Source organism: Silurus meridionalis, chromosome 13, assembly GCF_014805685.1.
Source record: "Silurus meridionalis isolate SWU-2019-XX chromosome 13, ASM1480568v1, whole genome shotgun sequence".
NCBI lineage: Eukaryota > Metazoa > Chordata > Actinopteri > Siluriformes > Siluridae > Silurus > Silurus meridionalis.
The window spans coordinates 14,253,262-14,273,241 of record NC_060896.1 but is presented as its reverse complement, the minus strand read 5'-3'; the positions used below and the strand labels follow the sequence as shown (position 1 = coordinate 14,273,241).

The 19,980-nt window shown below is 35.8% G+C and overlaps 1 protein-coding gene across 2 annotated transcripts in view; it reads right to left on the bottom strand.

Moving 5' to 3' along the window:
- Nucleotides 1-17,644, bottom strand: part of necab2 (N-terminal EF-hand calcium binding protein 2) — an 80,297-nt gene extending 62,653 nt beyond the window's left edge. Inside the window, exons 1-2 of one of the 2 annotated variants that reach the window (XM_046865351.1) lie at nucleotides 17,279-17,644; nucleotides 7,576-7,600 (exon numbers count right to left, since the gene is read on the bottom strand). In XM_046865351.1, the coding sequence (XP_046721307.1) occupies nucleotides 7,576-7,600; nucleotides 17,279-17,596 (343 nt within the window). In that variant the 5' untranslated portion in view covers nucleotides 17,597-17,644. The remainder of the gene's footprint in view (nucleotides 1-7,575; nucleotides 7,601-17,278) is intronic. The other variant, XM_046865350.1, reaches the window with a different exon arrangement.
- Between the last annotated feature and the right edge of the window lie 2,336 nt (nucleotides 17,645-19,980).

Here is a 19,980-nt window from a genome sequence, read left to right as displayed (position 1 = left end):
AGTGTATGAAGTTGGATCTCTATAGAAAGGTTAAAGCACAACTGCACTACTGCCTCCTGCTTTAGGGTTTTATTTAGTGAAGAAATGTTCAAGGAAAGAAACTCTCATACAATACCTGCATATTTTCTTTGCATAGGAAAACTGTGGACAAGAGAAACTTAGATCTAATTACAAATATTAGATGTCATATATCAGTATATATGACTATATACTGAATCAATAAGATTTCAGAACAATTATACAAGTAGTAATAACAAAGGTTGTCTTGCATATTCATAAGACTTTTTAAAGAGATTATGAAAGCATAAGGGTTTGAATCAGGTCTCAGTTAAACCAGTGGCACTTTGAAGTAGAGACAGCAAGAATAAGTAGGATTGTCTCTACCTGAAGAAGGCTATCTCCCAAAGAGCAAACTCTATTTTCTTTTCAGGCAGGAATTCTCTGCTACCTTTTCCCAAAGAGCTTTGCTAAAGCCGATCTGTTCAGGTTAGACAGACTTGTTAGCTGGTCTTGATTGATTTTTCCTGCTTCAAATAGTTCTGATTTGACAGAAGTGTTATAAACAACACATACCATAGCCAATATTTTCTTTTAACATGCAGCTTTTCAGTGAACCACACACGTTTATCTTATTAATTAAGCTGGAATTAGAATTAAGGCGAGGTTTTGGACTGAATTTGTCGACAGGGGCAGGGGAGCAAGACAATGGAAAAATGAGAACAAAATCTCTTTGCTGGAGGCCAGAAGTGTGTTTTAATTAGCTGGGCTCCTAGGAGTTTGGAGCTGCAGGCACCCAAACCAATTTCAAATACCTTTTGAAATGGTTCCCTGTAGACTTTATTTTTTTTTATTCTTCTTTTGCTACTGCATAATCACTTTAAAAAAATCTTCTTTGGAGTTTGTCCCAGTTACATGTTCTTTATACATGTAACCAACCTTTAATTTCAGTCAAATGCATATTATGTGGAAAGTAAGAAATTTACAAAAACTTTTGAGTTAAAATTAAGCTTTAATTTGGAACCTATTTAATATGTAAATGGTAATTTTTGAATATTAGTAGTAATGAGTGTACCAAAAACATGAGCAACATAGAAGAGTCACATACATTAAATTATTTAAATGACACACTTACATGTTGAATGTCCACAGTTATTTTGTCCAGTTATGAAAGAGATACCTCATGTAGCCTGAGTCCCTAACTGGTGCTACTGTGGCTAGATTTGGTAGAAGCCTTATAAAATGCAGAAACCAAAAAAGGCCAAGGACAAGAAATCTAAAAGATCATAGAGAATGATGTAAAGAAAAAACTTCCTGGTGATGTTTTTTTGTCACATTCATCCGGACCACTGTCTTTAAAGTGATAACGCTTTTTCAGACAATATGTCTCTAATATCTAAGAGCTCATATTTAAATGCATCTGTCTTATTCAGCACACTTCTCTGTGCTGTTGAATTAGACAACATAATCATTCCAACTTTCTAGACAAGAGCTGAAAATTACAGATCCTGCCTGTTCTAAAGAGCTGGCCTGACAAAGAGCACTCAACAATATTACTAATTTCAGTAGAAGAGCAAAAATATAACACTGGCTGCTACATTTTGTAAAATTTTGTTCCTTAAAGCATCAGATGTAATTTAAGGTCACTATTCTACTGAGGCACTTTATACATGCTCAAGTCAACAGGCTTTGTGCTGAATAAATCATAATTGTGTTCAGAAATCTGTAAATGTGTTTGGTTAAATTATGGAAGCTGTGACAGCACAGGCTTAAAAGACCAACTATAGGAACACATTTACACATGGATGTGGCATTTGCTCAAGTTCTTTAACCAGTTCTTTAACCTTCCTTAAACTAGTTTTTGTGTAACCAGTGTTAACCGTCTCTGTGACTACGTATATACTATTTTAGAAAATTAATCATTTTAAAATCAGGCATAATGTTTTAACACACATGAAGAGAAAGCAAGGGTCTTTTGCTGCCAAACCCCCATTTATACACACATTCAGGGTCAATAAAGATATTTAAATGCTTGTTGCATCTGTGTCTTACATGAGTGACAATGATTACCTCAACTTTAATGAGTCAGGCATTCATCAAAAGTAATAAAAATTACAAATAAAAAAATCTGAGCCTTGAACAGGCAAATGGGGGACACTAGGGAAAGATGGACGTCCCCATTACTTTACTAGTCGAAAACATCATGCTGCAATGCCCAGATTTCACTTATAATGGAAAAGAGAGGAATTTATCTTATTGGACATTGAAGCATGGGCAACCTCTCAGTAATGTATTCATTCAAATTAAGCACATGTTTACATTTATGTGGCTCTGTATCAGATGTGTGTATTTATAGATAGATAGATAGATAGATAGATAGATAGATAGATAGATAGATAGATAGATAGATAGATAGATAGATAGATAGATAGATAGATAGACAGACAGACAGACAGATAGATAGATAGATAGATAGATAGATAGATAGATAGATAGATAGATAGATAGATAGATAGATAGATAGATAGATAGATAGATAGATAGATAGATAAAATTATGAGACATGGTCTTGAAGCTTTTGATGCTTTATATAGAAATTATAATTAAAAATAGCACTAGTCATTTCTACAAGGGACAAGATTTGTTTTAAACTTTTGTTTCCAAAGCATCAAATTAAGAAATGCAAGTTAACATAGTTTGGGGTTACATTTCTTTCGATTATTTATTTCATTATTGAGTCACATCTTTGGTGACTTTGGCTTTGGCCACACAAGACTTAAACACTGTTTTGTATGCAGTTCAGGCTCAATTTGAAACAAAGAATATCTGTGGAAAACTACCAGATTCACAGAAAAGAATAGATAATTGTAGTGCATTTTTGTATGAACAAATAGTTGTTTTGCTAAACTGTTATACTGAGACTTAGACCTTTGTGCTTGCACAGAAACATGGGTGCGTCTGTCAAATCTTTGACTTGCTCCTAGGAGTGCCATGCTTTAAAATGGCCGTCCATTGCACACACACACAGAGGCACTGCAGCTGAGGCCTCTAGTTAGAACAGAATGGCTCAAATGACAGCCCTGAAGAGGTTGAATAATACATAACCCTGTCTACAGCTAAGCAAAGAACTGCAAAGAGCAGCACACCAGGTATTTATGCCTCCACTGTTGAATTGTGTGTGTATACAGTAAGTGTTACATACACTACATAACAAAGTATAACTATACTTACTTATTAAAGGACCATTTTCTTGCATAATTTAAGTAATGACCACACACACACACACACACACACACACATATATATATATATATATATATATATATATATATATATATATATATATATATATAATTTATTTATTTTTATGTAAAAAATGTTAATACCAGAAAGCTAGTTATGTTTAAATTTTACGAATGAATTTGTCAAGCCCAGCAAGTCCTATTACAAAGACTCTCCATATCCCAAGTGCCATTTAATCTGAGACTGAGTATAATTGGCTTGTGAAAAAAACAGCAAAGCCTAGACGTTGTCAGTGTGTGAGTTAACAAGGAAGACTGTGAACGATCAAAAACCTTCAAGAATTATATTAAGGAGAAGGACAGACTATTGAGAATGGACAAAGGTGTCTCTTTCGTGAGATCAGCATATACCTATATATAATTTTTTACAATTCGGTTAAGAAAATGATGTATAAGTACCACCTTCAAAATAAATCAAAATAAAAAGCACAAGAGTCACTTTTTGTGGATTTATAAGTTTTTTTCCTAACTACGACTCTAACCATCACAAACAATAAATGAGTCTTAGCTAAGACAACACATAACCACACACCAGGTCTTTCATCATACGTCAGTGTTTCATGCCAATGTTTAGCTTGCCCCTCCAAAGGTTGTCCACTTGTGCTGCAAATATGTTTCCATATGCAAATTCAGAGCCTCATTTTCGAGGCATCTTCTACTACTCTTAATGACATATAAGCTATGAAGGAAGGGTGCTATGTTGTATTAACATTGTGAACAAGGCTATTCTCAACCTGTTTACTTGTCACTGAAAGTGCATGTAAACACTTATTTGTTGCCAGTGAAAGCCTGTGAATACAAAACACAGAGATCACACACACACACACACACGCAAGGTGTGTGTGTGTGTGTGTGTGTGTGTGTGTGTGTGTGTGTGTGTAAGAGAGCCCTCAAGCACAAAATAAGGATTTATCTAAAAGCTTAAACAGGATAATTAGGTAATAGTCACAAATAAAGTAAACACACAAAGCCAGATGTTATGCTGCATTTTAAAGGACTAAAAGATTAATAAAGAACTAAAGGACACATGCGATAGGATGACAACTCACATTGGAAAGAACAGAATTTCAAAGAGGGAAGAATTACACTTCCATTACCACCCACTTCTCTATAATTATCTGTAACCCTCTCCTACACAAGAGCTCCATTTAAGAAGGTGCAATACTGAAGAGGGGGAACTATTATAAGTGTGATGCTGGGTCAATGCCACAAGGCCACTGGTGTCACATTTCTGCTGGATTCTGTGCTAACGCTTGACAAACTGGTTCAAAGGAAAAAACTGTGGAGCTAAGTGACCTCCATAATTACTTTAAATGAGTCCTCGGGTGTTTAAATGGGTTTGATTGTACATATGGAGTTTAGGATGAAAGTATATAAAAACATGAGATGTATTTACTCCTGTAAATTGTTTACAGACATACAGCTATACTCAGGAATTTGTGCAGTCTGAACAGTTTTAATAGTTGCATCATTAGAGAAAATAAACCATATATGTGCAATTTCCTTCTTTGTGCATCCAAAAATTTGAATGAGCATCATGGCTCTCAGTTGATTAATTTTTCAATGAATTGCAAACTAATACCAAGTTAGGATTGGAAAGAATATATAGAAGACCTAATAATGGTTTAATCATGAGCATTGTATTATTGTATTGCATATTCCATTACAAAGGAATTTAACTAAAATAAAATACAGCAACAAAGTAAACCTGATTAATTTTTTTAGAGTCTTGACCACATAGCCATAAGGCTGGTGCAACTTAAGGATCAACATAAGGAAAAATAATTCTGTGTAAGAAAGAAAAGGTTTAGAACAAATTAAATTTAGAAGAAAGTACAGCTTGTCGCCGCTACTCTGATTTAGAGCAAATGTCTAGAACAGCCTGGCATCCATCACCTGCCGTCCTCCACATCTCCTCCTCTCTCTTTCCTTTTCCTTCTCATTAAAACATACAGCAAGTTGCTCTCAGGAGAGGTTTAAACATCACTGTGTGCTAGTACCACACATCAAATAGCAATTTCTTTTAAGAGGAAGCTTTTTTTAATAGCAAACTGTCTCTTATACACAGATACCACAGACAGGGGTGTGAATATTTTTCACACCCATACTGTACCTACAAATAAACAACAAATTCATGCTTATGTTTTTTATATCAAACACAGTCTGTCTGTGTGCTTTGATATAAAAAAAAAAAACCTAGACTGCTGTGAGTCAAGCAAGCCAGGAATTTTTGCTTATGATAATCCTGAATATAAAATAATGAAAATGCATGAAATGTATTTACCCATGAATGCTTTACAGATTTTATAACTTGCTATCGTTGGTCTCTCATAATGATGGTTGATCTAAAGGCCAAGGAATATGCATGAGGATAAAAGGGGCTATTTGCATAATGAGACTTATCTCAAATTAAGTAGCAAGTACATCTGCAATTATGGCTCCAACTTAATAAGCATAAAAATATCCATCAATCAATTTACTTGGAAGACCATGACTGTTCATTTAAACACTAAAAAAAATTCAAATCAAAAGACCAATGTGAAAAACGAGCAGAATTTGACATGGGCAACAGTAAGTTGAATCATAAGTATAAAATCAGGAGGAGAACCATGAAGATGTAATTTGTTCCATTTAAATGTGATTTTTTTTGTTTCTAGATGTCATGCCTCTCTTCTTACCTGTAGCAAAAGTAATGCAACAAATATAGAAGCCCCAGAAAGAGGCAGATCCCTGAGTCAATTTCATAACCTCTAGTTTGAAAGTAGTAATAAAATGAAAATTATGTATTGCTGCTTTGTAGGATCATCGGAGGTTCTGAGAGTAAATGCCCCTTACAGACAAGCATAAAATTCTGATGTCACGAGGGTCCTTAACTTCAATACCTTAACAACAACCCTCTTCAATCATATTTACAACTCTCAGGTAAATTGAATCCGAAGGGGTTGGCGAGTAGAGCAGAGAGTAGAGTTTGCTCTTGTTTTGTGTAATTATGAGGATATACTACATGTAATAGCAAATTTCACCTGTTACAGTTTGTGTGTCAAATATAATACATTCTTTTAATACTTTTAAGAGCAAAGTATAAGACTAACCAGAGCATACAGTTGGGGCCAAAAGCTTACATGTAATGGGTGAAAAGTAATGATTTATGAAATATAAGTTACGAAAGATTTTAAATGTATTTACTGTAATTAAAATAATGTTTTTTTTATGGTCACTATATCACTTTTAAAGAAGAGATTAAAAGCCCCCCTTTTTCCTTGCTGTGCTGTAATGATCATTATGGCCAAATGTTTTCATTTTTGTTTCATCTGGCCAGAGAACACTGTTCTGAAAACCTAGGTCTTCACCTTAGTCATCATCTAAAATATCAGTCTGGCTTAAAATAAAATGCTTTTATAGAGGCTTATTTCTTGTGTGACAAGAAAGTGCAATTATGGATTTACATACTTTGGTACATAAAGCCCCTAACTCCTTCATCAGTTCCTTTGTTGAATTATTGTCTTAATATCCTAAATGTTCTGTCTCTGTGTTCCAAAGATTTTTATTTTTGCATACAATACAAAAGTTTTTTGTTTTATCTCAATAAAATTGCAAAGGACTACAGTTTTTGAGATCTTAGCTAAGTTGCTTGGATTTCATAAAAAAAAGTTTTTAAAGGTAGACCCTTAAACACATAGTTGGATTACCGAACAGTTGCAATGTTCCAGACTGAAGAAAGAGTACAATTTTGATCCATTGGAATTCTGATAAAGTGAATTAAAGTTCAAATAAATCTGTCTCTATCGCAGTTGTGGATGTGTAAATTCACAAGTTACTTGCAAATGTCATATGCATTTGTGAAATACTGGGAATTAATATCTTAAGCTTATGTGTACTGTATGTAAACATGTAAACTGCAGCTTTAATTACAAGTGACAGAATATTATATATTTCTCTGAGGAGACAAAATCTAATCATGATGCTATAGCGCTGAAAATTGCATATGCATAACAGCACTAAAATTCCATCTCAAATTTACCACTGCCTTGTATGTTTCTCAAACATTACATTGTAATTAGCTGGACTATTAGCAAAATACACTGGCAACCTTCCCAGCATAAGTTTAAAGGGAAATTTTTAGGTATCTCATCTTCATCCAATCACCTCAGCAGAATTGTTCATACTCATCCTTTCCTTATGTCTACTTATAAAATACAGGATTAATGTAACATATCTTTCTGAATAACAATTAAATTGATTCAGAAACATTTGTTATGACTAGATACATACTCACCATCCTTATCGGCTCTCCGAAATATCTGTAAAGAAACCAAAAACAGACTTTGTTATTGCATGTTAAATTATTCCTGTAGTCAAAAGAAACAAACATTTCAAATTGTTCAAATTGGTATCTATTTGATCATTTATACATATCATTACTGTATATATTGCGTATAAAATGACAAAGTCAAGGACTGTGGGTAAATGAAGTTAACCGGTATAGAGATAGTTAGAGATTTGTTAATAAAATTACTGTACTGCCTGGACAGACTTCAGATGGGTAAAGAGAATATTTGTTATTTCAGAAAATGAAATTCCACACTGGGTAATCAATTTATGTGTCCATGTGAAATGATGTGTGTTGCATCATTGTGCAGGCTTGCATACACAATAAATACAAGATGCTATATTTTAGGAATACAAAGATGCTATATTGAAAAGCTATAAACAGTGACAAACATTTGAGTCAAAGGTATGGTAATGGTAGCCTAATGCTTTTTTAATATTCTTTAAAAATCTTTGTTATAATTGACACAATTTCTGCCAACCATTCCTTTACAGAATAACTTATTGTTGGTCAACACAATGAGAAGCAATACAGTTACAAAAAGCGTTAAGTGACATTTACATCTGACATTTACTCCATTTGCCATTTCATTCTCTGGTGAACACATTTTCCTCCACCAGAAGACAAAGCAGCAATCAGGCTCAGTACAACAAACTTTATATTACATTTATATTACAAGGTACATTAGTAAGTGTTTTCCACAAAGGAAAAAGTTGTTGACACTGAAGACGTTTTAAATCACATTTTGTGCCAGTATCAAAAAAGAAGGACAGGTTTAAAAAAATGTCCTAAAACCTTTGGTTTCAATGGTCTGTCTCTTTACCTCGTGTAAGATATTTAATAATGGAAATATTAGGAAAACTATGCACATTGGGTAAGAGCTGAAACAGGAGACAGCAACTGTAGCATGGATACCAAATGCTATAAAAGCAACACAAGAAGGAATCTATCATTCTGACTCATCCAACAAGATATGTACTATGGCAACTGACCTGACACATTCAGAAGCTAGAGGTGCAAGTGACTGCTAAAAGGTAAATGAAATTGGGTGCCAGCATGGGGAGGCTAGACTAATCAAGTATTTCTCCAGTCTAACACTGTTAAGTCAAATAATGTAGGTGACCTACTTTAGCTTTACTTCAGAAGAGCAATATCCATGTGACAGCAAAAGGGGGACAGTAACCCAAAAGTAAAAGGCATAAAATGCCCTTCAGATTTATTAGCAAAATATATACAAATATATTGAATGAATAGCTTGCAATAAATGATCTTAAGAAGTGAAATTATTGTATAGATTGAGTACCATGATCTGCTGCTTAACAATTAAAATATTTCATGATGCCTTACCTGGAAAGAAAAGGAGCACTGCGTCTATTCCTAAAACTTTTAGCAAGGATAGAAAGACACTAATAAAGATATTCTGATTTTCTCTGATCTGGAAAATGTTTGAGAACCTTTATGCATAGGTTGTTGTATGTGGCTTTATCTCTAGATTTCAGACAACAGGTTTCATGAAAATTCAGATGGTGACTGCAAATGATTTAATTTGCTTTTTCAAAAAAACTACATTTTTCTTTGTTGATTGAAGGTATGTTTGACTAGAGTCAAGTCTAAACCTGTAAGAAAAGGCCATCGGGTTTTGCTGATATTGTAGAAATTTCAGTTTCTGAGCCACTAAACACAAAAGCCTCAAAATGTAAATGATCCACCAGTGGCCCTATCAAAATATTAGTTGAGTAAATTCAGAATTTAAAAATATTTTTTTTTGTTTATTTTAAATATTATTTTGCCCTTATTACTCATTATTTTGAAGGGTGTAGTATATGTGATGAAAAAGTCTCTATTTCCAAAACAAACATGTCAGTTGGATCATGTGTTATCTTCATAAAACTAATCTTATTAAAAATAACTTGATCTTTTTTTAAAATTAGTAATAAGAAAAAGATTTAACTAGTTACAAATGTCAACAGGGCATCGAGACATTGAACATGATTATTCAAATAAGACCAAAGTCTAGCCTTGATACAGGACTTCTCATTATATGTTCCAGCAATGCTGTTATAATACCCTTGTTAGAATGGCCAGTCAGAAAGTCAGAAATGGTAAAAATTGGAGAAATTACATGCCTGTCTACTGAAAGGTACAATGGTTGGATCTAACACAGCTACAGGAAATGAAAAAATGTTGATTGTATTTCCTCAAACATTTGCCTGACAGCTCGGCTCTTCTTGTAGTTTTAAATAGTTCACATCTGTACTTTAATCACAATTGTTAAAGTATTATTTCAAAATAGCGTCTTAAACATAGAGTATGAATACTTCTATCATGACCACCCAATCAGGGATGTGAAACACATGAAAAGGAGAGAAATAGACAGAGAGAGAGAGAAAGAGAGAGAGAAATAGACAGAGAGAGAGAGAGAGAGAGAGAGAGAGAGAGAGAGAGAGAGAGAGAGGCTGACAGGCAGTTTAGAGACTTATTTTCATAGATTTTCTGTGGTTGGCACAGTACATTCAGCCAATTTACTAATCAATGTTATTAATATTTTAACGTTCAAACATGTATTCATGGGCAGTCACTAATTAATCTTAACTGATAGAAATATGAAAGTTAAAACAAAATTTGTTTAAGCGTTCGAGTTTACAATGATCAACACAAAATATCAACCTTTATTTAACAGAAATGTAATCCTTAAACCTAAACATTTCATCTGAAAAAGCTTGTAATGTGTTTCAGGTTGCCCTTGAATTCAATATTAACTGTTATTTAATGTCGTTTTAAATTAAACATAATACATATGTTAGACGTGTAGGTTCAATAAATGTTAATTAGTGTCATTGATGTTTCATGCCTGCCATACTTCTAATCCTATTAGTATTCGAACACAAGGTGATTTCCACTCAAAAAGAAATTAATCAGGAATTACTGCCTGAAGTCTTGAACCTATAGACATCACCAAATGCTGACTTTCTTCACTGGTGATATTTTGCCAGGTCTTTACTGCAGTTATTTTCAGTTCCTGCTTTTTCTTCGGGTGTCTCACCTTCAGCTTTGCCTTCAGCAAGTAATCTGATCTTCCTGTTTATAAGGCTTTCCAATGGATTATATATTGTGATAAACCTTCTGTATTTAATCTGGCAAAGATTTCACTTGGTTGTTGATTTTGAATCAGATAAAGATACCTCATGGGGGTGTTTTAATTCTGGCCAACTGTTATAAGTGGGTGTGCTTTGAAAGGAAAATAAATATTCTATGCTTCTTTGCAGAGTGATTTTCTGTCGTCTAGTTTGTTCTTCATATATAAAAAAGTGCTGGTATTCTTATTGTATCATCCAATTTAATGGTAAACCCTCAAATTAAAGAAGAAATTTAGTATGTTGATTATTCATTATTTAATATTCATTATTATTCATTATTTAATATTTAACTCTAATATACTCTGTGCCACTAGGCAATTGCCTGAGAGTGCCCTTAGTTGAAATTTAAGCCACTTCTAATTTGCTGTTCAATCTGTTTAAAAAATAGTCTACTGTTTACTGACCTCTAGATTTACCATGACTATGGTTAACCCGGCCCTTTCAATGATTCCTATTTTGTGTTTTGCCCTTGAATGTGTTCATTGATATATTTGATCTTGTTATATCAACCCTGTCTGGCTTGATTTTCTCCTCAATAAATCCTTGTGCACATGGATCCATATTCTGCATCTTCTAGGGCCCCGTTCAGTTACCTGCACTAAGGTCAATTCATGGCTGATTATGAACACAGATGGCCAGTGTTAGGGAAGAGCTACTCAAACCAAAAATAATCAGTGAGTAACTGCTACAATTTATCAATGTGTCTGCATAGTTATGCATCCAAAAGTACATCTATTAATCCGAAAGTGATACCAAAATGTGTATTTTTTGTGGATAAGACATGAGAGTTTCTGAGCACATTCATGGGAAACCACTACATTTAGCCTAGCACAGCTGAATTCTCTATAAGTGAACAGAAGTTTTGAAATCATCCACGAATAGATGCTAGAGAAATGTTGTTCATGCTGAAACAGGAAAAGGAAGTCTGCTGCAGAGATATCTTTATTGTACACTCTTCAACCAAAGAGAACAGTCGGAACAAATCAGCCTTAAAGATCATTATGTAGCAATGCCATCTTTTGACAAACTGTGCTATCTGGTCGAGATAAACCACTTTTTCCGGGTTGCTATTTGCATGTATTTAATGATTTATAAGCCCACAGGCCCAAACTGACTTCATTTTAAACCAAGTTGAAATCTATGTCAGTGTCTCACAACAGTCTACCTGGTGAAGAGAAAAAACATGTTTTGACTGCATTTTACTGCAAAAACAAAGACACAATGCCATGACCAGGTGAATCAAAGACACCCGTCATGACCAGGTGCGCATAAACATAAAACCTATGGTAGAAAGTAGACATATGTCTTTACTTGAGAAGATATCTTCGTGTTCAGAAAAAACATCCCTACATTCTGGTGCTGCAGGAAACGTATCACTGTCATAGTTTGTCTATAGCTGTCTGTCCAAGACAGAAGGTACTCATCTCCTGGGGTGCTTCCTGTTTTAATCACTGTCTATCTCTCTCCTGACATTCTACCCACATAGAGTGCACTGAGACTCATACTGAAGTGATGATCCTTACACAGGATTTAAAAAAGCTAAGGTATCCAGGCTGCCTCCTTACAGACCAAGGGATGGCTCCATTGAACTTCTGGTGACTTCAATTCCCCCTAGGGTATGTGTATCCCCTGTCGCTCCCTGAAAACCCAATCCATGAAGGAATATCTCACAGATTTTACACATACTACAGTCTGGGCCCAAGGCATTATGAATACCTGGTGATATGCTATGGGCACATAAATCCTCCCTTTGTGTTCCAAGCCTTCATTAATATGGTGCTAGAGGAATTTTTAAATGATTGTTTGATAACTTATATAGATGACATTCCACAATACTCCTGGATAGACACTGAACACATAGCCCAACTTAATGCTGTTCTATGTTGAGTCTTTATTCACAATTGCTGTTTTAAGCTGAAAAATAAGGTTTTCAGAAGGTCTCGGAACTCAGTAAATGTCCTAGGTTATAACACAAATGAATATGGTTGAAAAGAATTAAAAACAAGTGAAAACTGCCTCAACCACAGACAATTAAAAACCTGCAACAGTTAATAGATTTTGCCAATTTCTATATGAGTTCTTCTAGTAATACTTTTGGTAGTGTACAATCCCCACTTACATTTATTTTAAATGGCAAACCCAAGCAACTAAATGATTGAAGATGAACAGTGCTACAGAGATATATGGTCTTTAAAAATAAGATTTAAAACTGCTCCCATTTTCCCCATCAAGATCTCATGTTTTTTAGGGGGTAAAAGCGCAAACTCTTCATCCCAAGTCAAGGTAAAACCATCCAAAGCTTACTAGTTTGCTTTATATTTCAGAAAACTATCCCCAGTGAAAATTAATCATGATGTGGAAAACTGGGAGTTACTGCCTTTTAAAGAAGCCCTAGAGTGTGTTAGAGAAGAGAGGAAAAAGGTACAGGCAGGGTGGAGTGGGTGGAGAAGAGTGGCAGGAGTGATTTGTGATAGAAAGTTTATAGGACTATGGTAAAACCTGCGATGTTGAATAGTTTAGAGACAGTGTCATTGAGTAATAGACAGGAGGTGGAGCTGGAGGTAGCAGAGCTGAAGATGTTGAGATTTTCATTGGGAGTGACGAGAATAGACAGGATTAGACATGAGTTTATTAGAGGGACAGCGCATATAGGACGTTTTGGAGACAAGATGAGGGAGATGGTTTGGACATGTGCAGAGGAGGGACAAGGGGTATATCAGTACGAGAATGCTGAGGATGGAGCCACCAGGAAGGAGGAAAAGAGGAAGGCCAAGGAGGAGGTTTATGGATGTGGTGAGGGAAGACATGCAGGAAGTTGTGTTGAAAGAGGCAGATGTAGAGGACAGAGGGGTATAGAGACAGATGATCCGCTGTGGTGACCCCTAATGCGAGAAGCCAGAAGAAGAAGAAGAAGAAGAAGATGAAGAAGAAGAAGAAAGAAGCCCTAGATAAATGAAGACATTAATGGAAGGAGCCAGGCATGTCTTTGTGGTGATCACGACCACAAAGATGTGGAGTTTATGAAGAAGGTCATCAGATTGAACCCCTATCAAGCCTGTTTTGCAGGTATTGAAATGCCCTCTGCAACTGCAGTCCATGAGCCTAGCACCTTTAACAGAAGCTGATCCTGGACCATTTTTACTTCTGGGCCCACCTATTTTACTGTGCTTCTGTCTACAGTGAAACAAATTAATTAAATTAAAGCACTAGTGTTGATACAGACCCTGAGTATGAGCATTGTTTTTTTTTATGTAAGACTTCCTGCCAGCAGGCCCTATTGTCCATGGAGTTAGGGGAACACTTTAATAGAAGGGGGATAGGGGAAATAACTGCCTGTTAAGTGATCACATGAGACAGACAGAACTTGGGTGTTGGAACATAGAACTAGGCTGTGGTGTGGCAGTTCGATATGATTATGGTCTATTTTGTGTAGATTTATAACAGAATTCTAGTGACATATTGAGCAGTATATTCTGCAGTGCTTTTATCAAATTTAGATTCTAAATCAAGGTCTAATCTGCCACCTCAGCATACCATGTCTGCATCACTGCACAGTCAACACAAGGGATATATGAAGCGTTAATGGCCGCCTTAAGATGGTCAATGCCAACTCAGAGAGTGCATAAGTGATGCGTGTCTTTGGCTTTCAGGGTCTGCAGAATGTGGATGTATGGCGTGCAAGTGTTGCAGTATGGCTTGTTAGCAAAGCCCTGTCAAGAGAAGCATGATATAGCCACAGGCCTGCTAATTTGTGGGTTGTTGCAGCAGGGAGACGGTAGAGTTAACGGATAGAAAGTACATGTGCACAAAATATGTGCACAATGTAAGTCTCCTCTCTTGGGGGTTAGGAGAGGTGAAATAGAACTGTCGATGTTGTAATCCAGCCTAACTGTGAAAAGATGTTACTACTATATTTCTGTAAACCAGTAAAATACCTGTTATTCTTGAGCAAGTGTTTAACAATGTTTTGTAAAAAAAAAAATAATAAAAATAATAATAATAATAATAACAATTCTAATAATAATAATAAAAATAAACTTAATAATAATAATAAACACACGTAATTATGTGCAACAAAAGTTACAAAACAACACAATCAAGCTTAATTGATAGATGAAAGTTTTAGCAAAAAATGTATCTATTTATCTCATCAATCTACATTTAGCTATTGCAGATTACTTTACAATAAACATGGCCCTACAAAACACTGGTGTTGTAAGCACTGAGTATTTACCATTTACTCTAATATATAACTAAAAATATAGTGCAAACTAAATAAAAGGTTTTGCTTTAATCTGTTTGTGAATAGCACCTAAATACTGCACAATTGGCTGGATTTTTCAATGAACAGCTAAAGTTACAGTTCTCTTTCATCATCTCATGCTCATCATCTCAGATTGCCTATGGCAGGTATATCTGTAGCTGACTGCTGTACAATATTCAACTTGAGTTTGAGTTGACCCTCAATTACTTTAATAGCCAAGAATATTTCTCCATAAGGAGTTCTGCTTGCTTCTCCAAAGACTGGAAGGAAGATAATACCATTGCCTGCCCAAAAATGACACCACGCCATCTCAACTGTTAGGTGGCTCAATGGTACCAATACCCCAGTAGACTGCTAATAATGTGGCTGTATAAAAATACTAAAATTCATTATGCCACATGAGCTCGTGGATGCAAAGAGCAACATTGTCAGCAGTTTTACCTTGGGTATGATTGAATGGTCAGATATAAAGCTTGGGTTCCACTCAACTGTTTGGATGACGTCTTTTCATTTATTGCATAAAAAGTTTTAAAAAGGTTATCATAGAGCACCATATTAAGGTGATGTGCTTATTGCAGATTTACCCTAGTTAAATATTGTAATTTTCTTACTTAGACATTCAGACACCTTTGGTGCATTCTTGCTTAATTGCTGATGTGTAAGCTTGGCATACAATAGGTTACACAAAAAAAAAATCTGATGTCATTGTGTTAATGTTGTTCTTTCAAATACCCTTTGTAGCTTTTACGTATATACATTTTATTTTAAAAAATAAATCATGTTTGAGCTTGCTAAATAAAGGATTACGATGATGTTCTGTGTTCCATTAATAAAAGAATGGTCTATTAACTTTTAGTTACGGTTAACCGTAACCATGTCTTCACAACCTGGCCACCTGTCCAGGCATCACACGAGTAATGGAATCCACCTGCCAGCAAGAAGGGACATTGATTCCCAGAAAGCAAGTGTGCTTCTCAATGTGTGTCCCTGCAGAGCAACGCTTTTCACTTCTCTCTCCCCTCTCCTTCCCTCTCTCCGTTTCATACCAAACTCTGCATCCTGGCTCCTGCACCATTTTTCATTCTCCTTTTTCCCCCGTCTGTCTGGTTTCTGGTATAATATTGTGCCCTAAGTCTTTATTTTAATGAGTTTTCTTAGTTTGATTAGTTGTATGCACCATTTAAAAATATTTGAATGTCTTTTTTTTATCTGGGACTTGTACTGAACTACTTTTCACTTGCAAAAGCCTTAAAGCAATCTGTATATTGAGACATGATTATGTAGAACATGCAATTATTGACCACAGACGGAACACAGTGAAGCAACACTTTGACCTACTAAATCAATAATGCTGAGACCTCGCCCTTGCAGAAATGCATGAATCCTAAATGCCTGGTTTCAGTAAAGTAATAATAATAAAAGGGGGAAAAAAAATCAATTATTCAAGTAGGGTGTGCTTGTCATACACACAGAGTCTATTTATAGCCATGCCAAATGAATACAGAAATACAGACTAGCACACGAGTTTATCAACGTTATACATATGTAGTTGAGTAACAGTAGAACCGTATTGCTGCTACATTGCCTTTCGATTCATCTCATTTTGCAGATGCTGTTTATAAGGGTTGCCAGATTGGACTGACTGTTTCCACCCTACGCACGGTTTAAAAGCGAACCAATTTACAACAGACGACTACAAACTGTAATTACACAATATGTTTCCTAGAACACGGCAACCATCTCCTCACATAAAGTGCCAAACGGTGAATGCGGAAACCAAATTCAAACCGGTCGCAGACCAATCTGGCAACATCGGGTTTTTTATACTATTGGTGAGAGCGCGCTTATTTGATCCAGCGGTTCTGCTTTATTCCGCTTTGGATTTAGGACACAAGAACCCAGCCCTGCTGCTGGAAACCCCCTGGACATTAAAGCAATTCCTCCTTTTCTAACACCCCTTTTCAACTAATCAGTTAATAAACAGCCCTTTCTAAGTTTAAGTGTGTTCAAGAATGTAAAACACCTAAATCAAAAGCAGGATGTAAATGCGCGTAATAGTGCTATAGGAGTATAATTATCATGGAATAAGATTAGTTTATAATATTCTCTACTGTTAAAAATATTTTGAACATATCACGTTTATTTAGTGGCACAAGTGAGCTGAGCCTGTGCGCTCCTCCCTCGCAACTCATCAGCGGGAATAAAGTGCAGTTCGCGCAGCTCGCTGAAAGAACAGAAAGCCGCTTACGTCCAGGATGACTGAAATGCCTTTGCGCGGCTCGGGGGCGAAGAATTGCTCTTGCGCCACGGCCGCTTCCTCCTTGCCGTACTCGCGCGTCGAGATGCTCTTGTTGTCGCTCATCTTGGTGACGATCCAGCGCACAAGCCCGTCTATGGCGCCGGGCTGTGAGCCGCCGTTCCCGGGCTGCGCGGCCGTCGCGGTCTCGCTGCTCTGCGCTGGGAAGCTGGTCTGCTCGCCGCTGTCCTGCGCCCGCAGTTTGGCTTGGTCTTTGTGGAGCAGCTTGTGGACTCCGTCCCTGCAGTAGCGCGCCGCTTGCTCGCACATCCTCTTTGCCGCGCTGCGTTCATGCTGCGCGCTATGGGGGCGATGCCCTCCCCCCGCTCTGACATCAGAGCTCACGGCACACACACACACACACACACACACACACACACACACAGGTTTGGCCAAATTGATTTGTCATATTAAATAACTCATACCAACCAAAAACAAATTTTCAACGAAAATGCAGTGTACTTAAATTCAAATTAGTCTGATGTCAGATTGGATTTTTTTTGTCCATTTGTGAAAACAAATCAGGACTTAATACAAAGTCCCTAGCACAATGTAGTCAATTTCAGTGTATTTCATTTATTTCAGTAATATGACAAATGCAAAATCAGACTAACATTTAACTTGAAAAATGAAATTTCGAAACACAACAATAAAGAAGGCGAGCAAAGTCAGACACTATTTATTCATTTATTATATGTTGCTAGATGTTTTTTACATTTTTGTTAGATTCATTCACAAGTGAGCTTCACTGTTTGTTTTGTTCCCTGTCCTTGATGTAGTCACCTCTTAGAGAACAACAGCAGTACTCCAGTCATATAGATACTTCTGGATTACACTTTTCTTGAATCAAAATGTTTTAGAAAAAAATATGATTTCTCTGAATTTTATTTAACCCTTTTAACCTGTGTTTTTAGTTTGGTTTTTTTTTTTGTTTGTTTGTTTTAAATAGGTGTATGTAAGTTGTTGCATACGGAGGTGATAATGATTTTACTGCAGGGGGTGCTGTAAAACACATTTTCATTTTTTTGGAAGCCCCTAGTGTTAATATTGAGCTGGATTTATGGGGCAGATTAAGAACCAAAATAAGAATATTTACAAAATTACTTGTGTACAGTCTGTACACCACTAAGTGTTAGATATATTAAAACATTAAAGTGTACCAAGCAACTGCCAAAGTACTGCCCAAAATGTATCACTAAACCATTAACAATGCCAACAGGTTTACGAAGTCCAACCAAGGTCCTTCTTGGACCTAATGCATGACCTAGCCAGACGATCTTCAACATTTTGCCAAGAAGTTTGAGACAGTGATCAAGTGCCTTAAGGGCAAAAAAAAGTCTTTAGAAAGGACAAGCATTCACTGAGAATACTGATAAAAGCCTTTGGCAATGTCATTATCTAAAAGCATTAAGAGTTCTGAACCAAATAGCTCAGTTCAGTCTAAGCCTTGAAGCATACACATTTAAAATGTCAGAGTTGTTGAAAGGTGTTACTGACAACCACAGGCTCTTTACATAAAAGCTGTTTGTATATAGACTAATCATTTCCTCAAACTCTTGCAGCCAGTTATTTACCAACAAAAAACATCATTATATAACGTGGTGTTATTATTAACTTCATTTGCATTGCAATGGTTTTTAATCTCTTAATCACTGCAGAGACTACTGCAGAAACTGGTGTACACTCAGCAAAGCTGAATAACAAATATTATTTAATTGTAGTAAAAGTCACTCACAGCAATCAGAGTAAGGTAACATTAGCATTGATGATGAGTTTCTACATATGCAAATGAATCATATTGTGTTGTTGAATATTTCACACTTTTGTTTATTCCATCTACGAAATAAAAATGATTTAAGCTATTGTATTTACTTATCTATTAGCTAGCAATAAATAGTTATTTAAGCAGTGAGGAAATTTTTAATATCTTCAATGTCAAATCCAGTCGACAGCAATGTTTATGTTAGTCCTAAATGGCTGATATGGAACGAAGAGCCACACAAACCTGAGTTTGGCTTAGGGTTCTGTCAGATTGACTTTGCAAAGAAGTTCTACTCACTGCACTTGCAGTTTATTTGCCCTCTACACATGTGCTGATATTTTAAGCTTTTAGCTATTATTGATTTCTCGTGATTGTTGATAACCCCTTTGTTTGCCCTGCTGTTCATCTTTATTAAGAAAGCCACAATATGAAGACGTTTTTGTTTATTAATGAATGTCGATCACGAAAATGTTTTCCAAATATGGGCAAATGAATGCCACTTCTTGCATGGGTGGAACATGTGAATATTACAACAAAAAAGTTTAAAAGATTGTTTGAGCTATCTAGCCTGCTTCATTTGATAGCTATTAAAATGAAACCATGCTGGGATTTATTACAGTGAAAAAAGTAGAGACCCAAGGGAGATGTGGAAAACTGTCACCTCCTCTAGTGATGCAAATAACAGCACCAGGGTAGGAAACTAATTGTCAGGCATGCCACTAAGATGGTATAAAGAACGGAATTAATCATTTAAGGGGCCACTGAGCTAAACAAGGGCCAATAAACTTAGATTTTAACACATTTTAACAGACTTTAGGTTTAGGGTTTGGTGAAATACCCAAAGTAAATATGAGTGTAAACAGTACCCAAAACCTTGGTGTAGTTTTTGGGC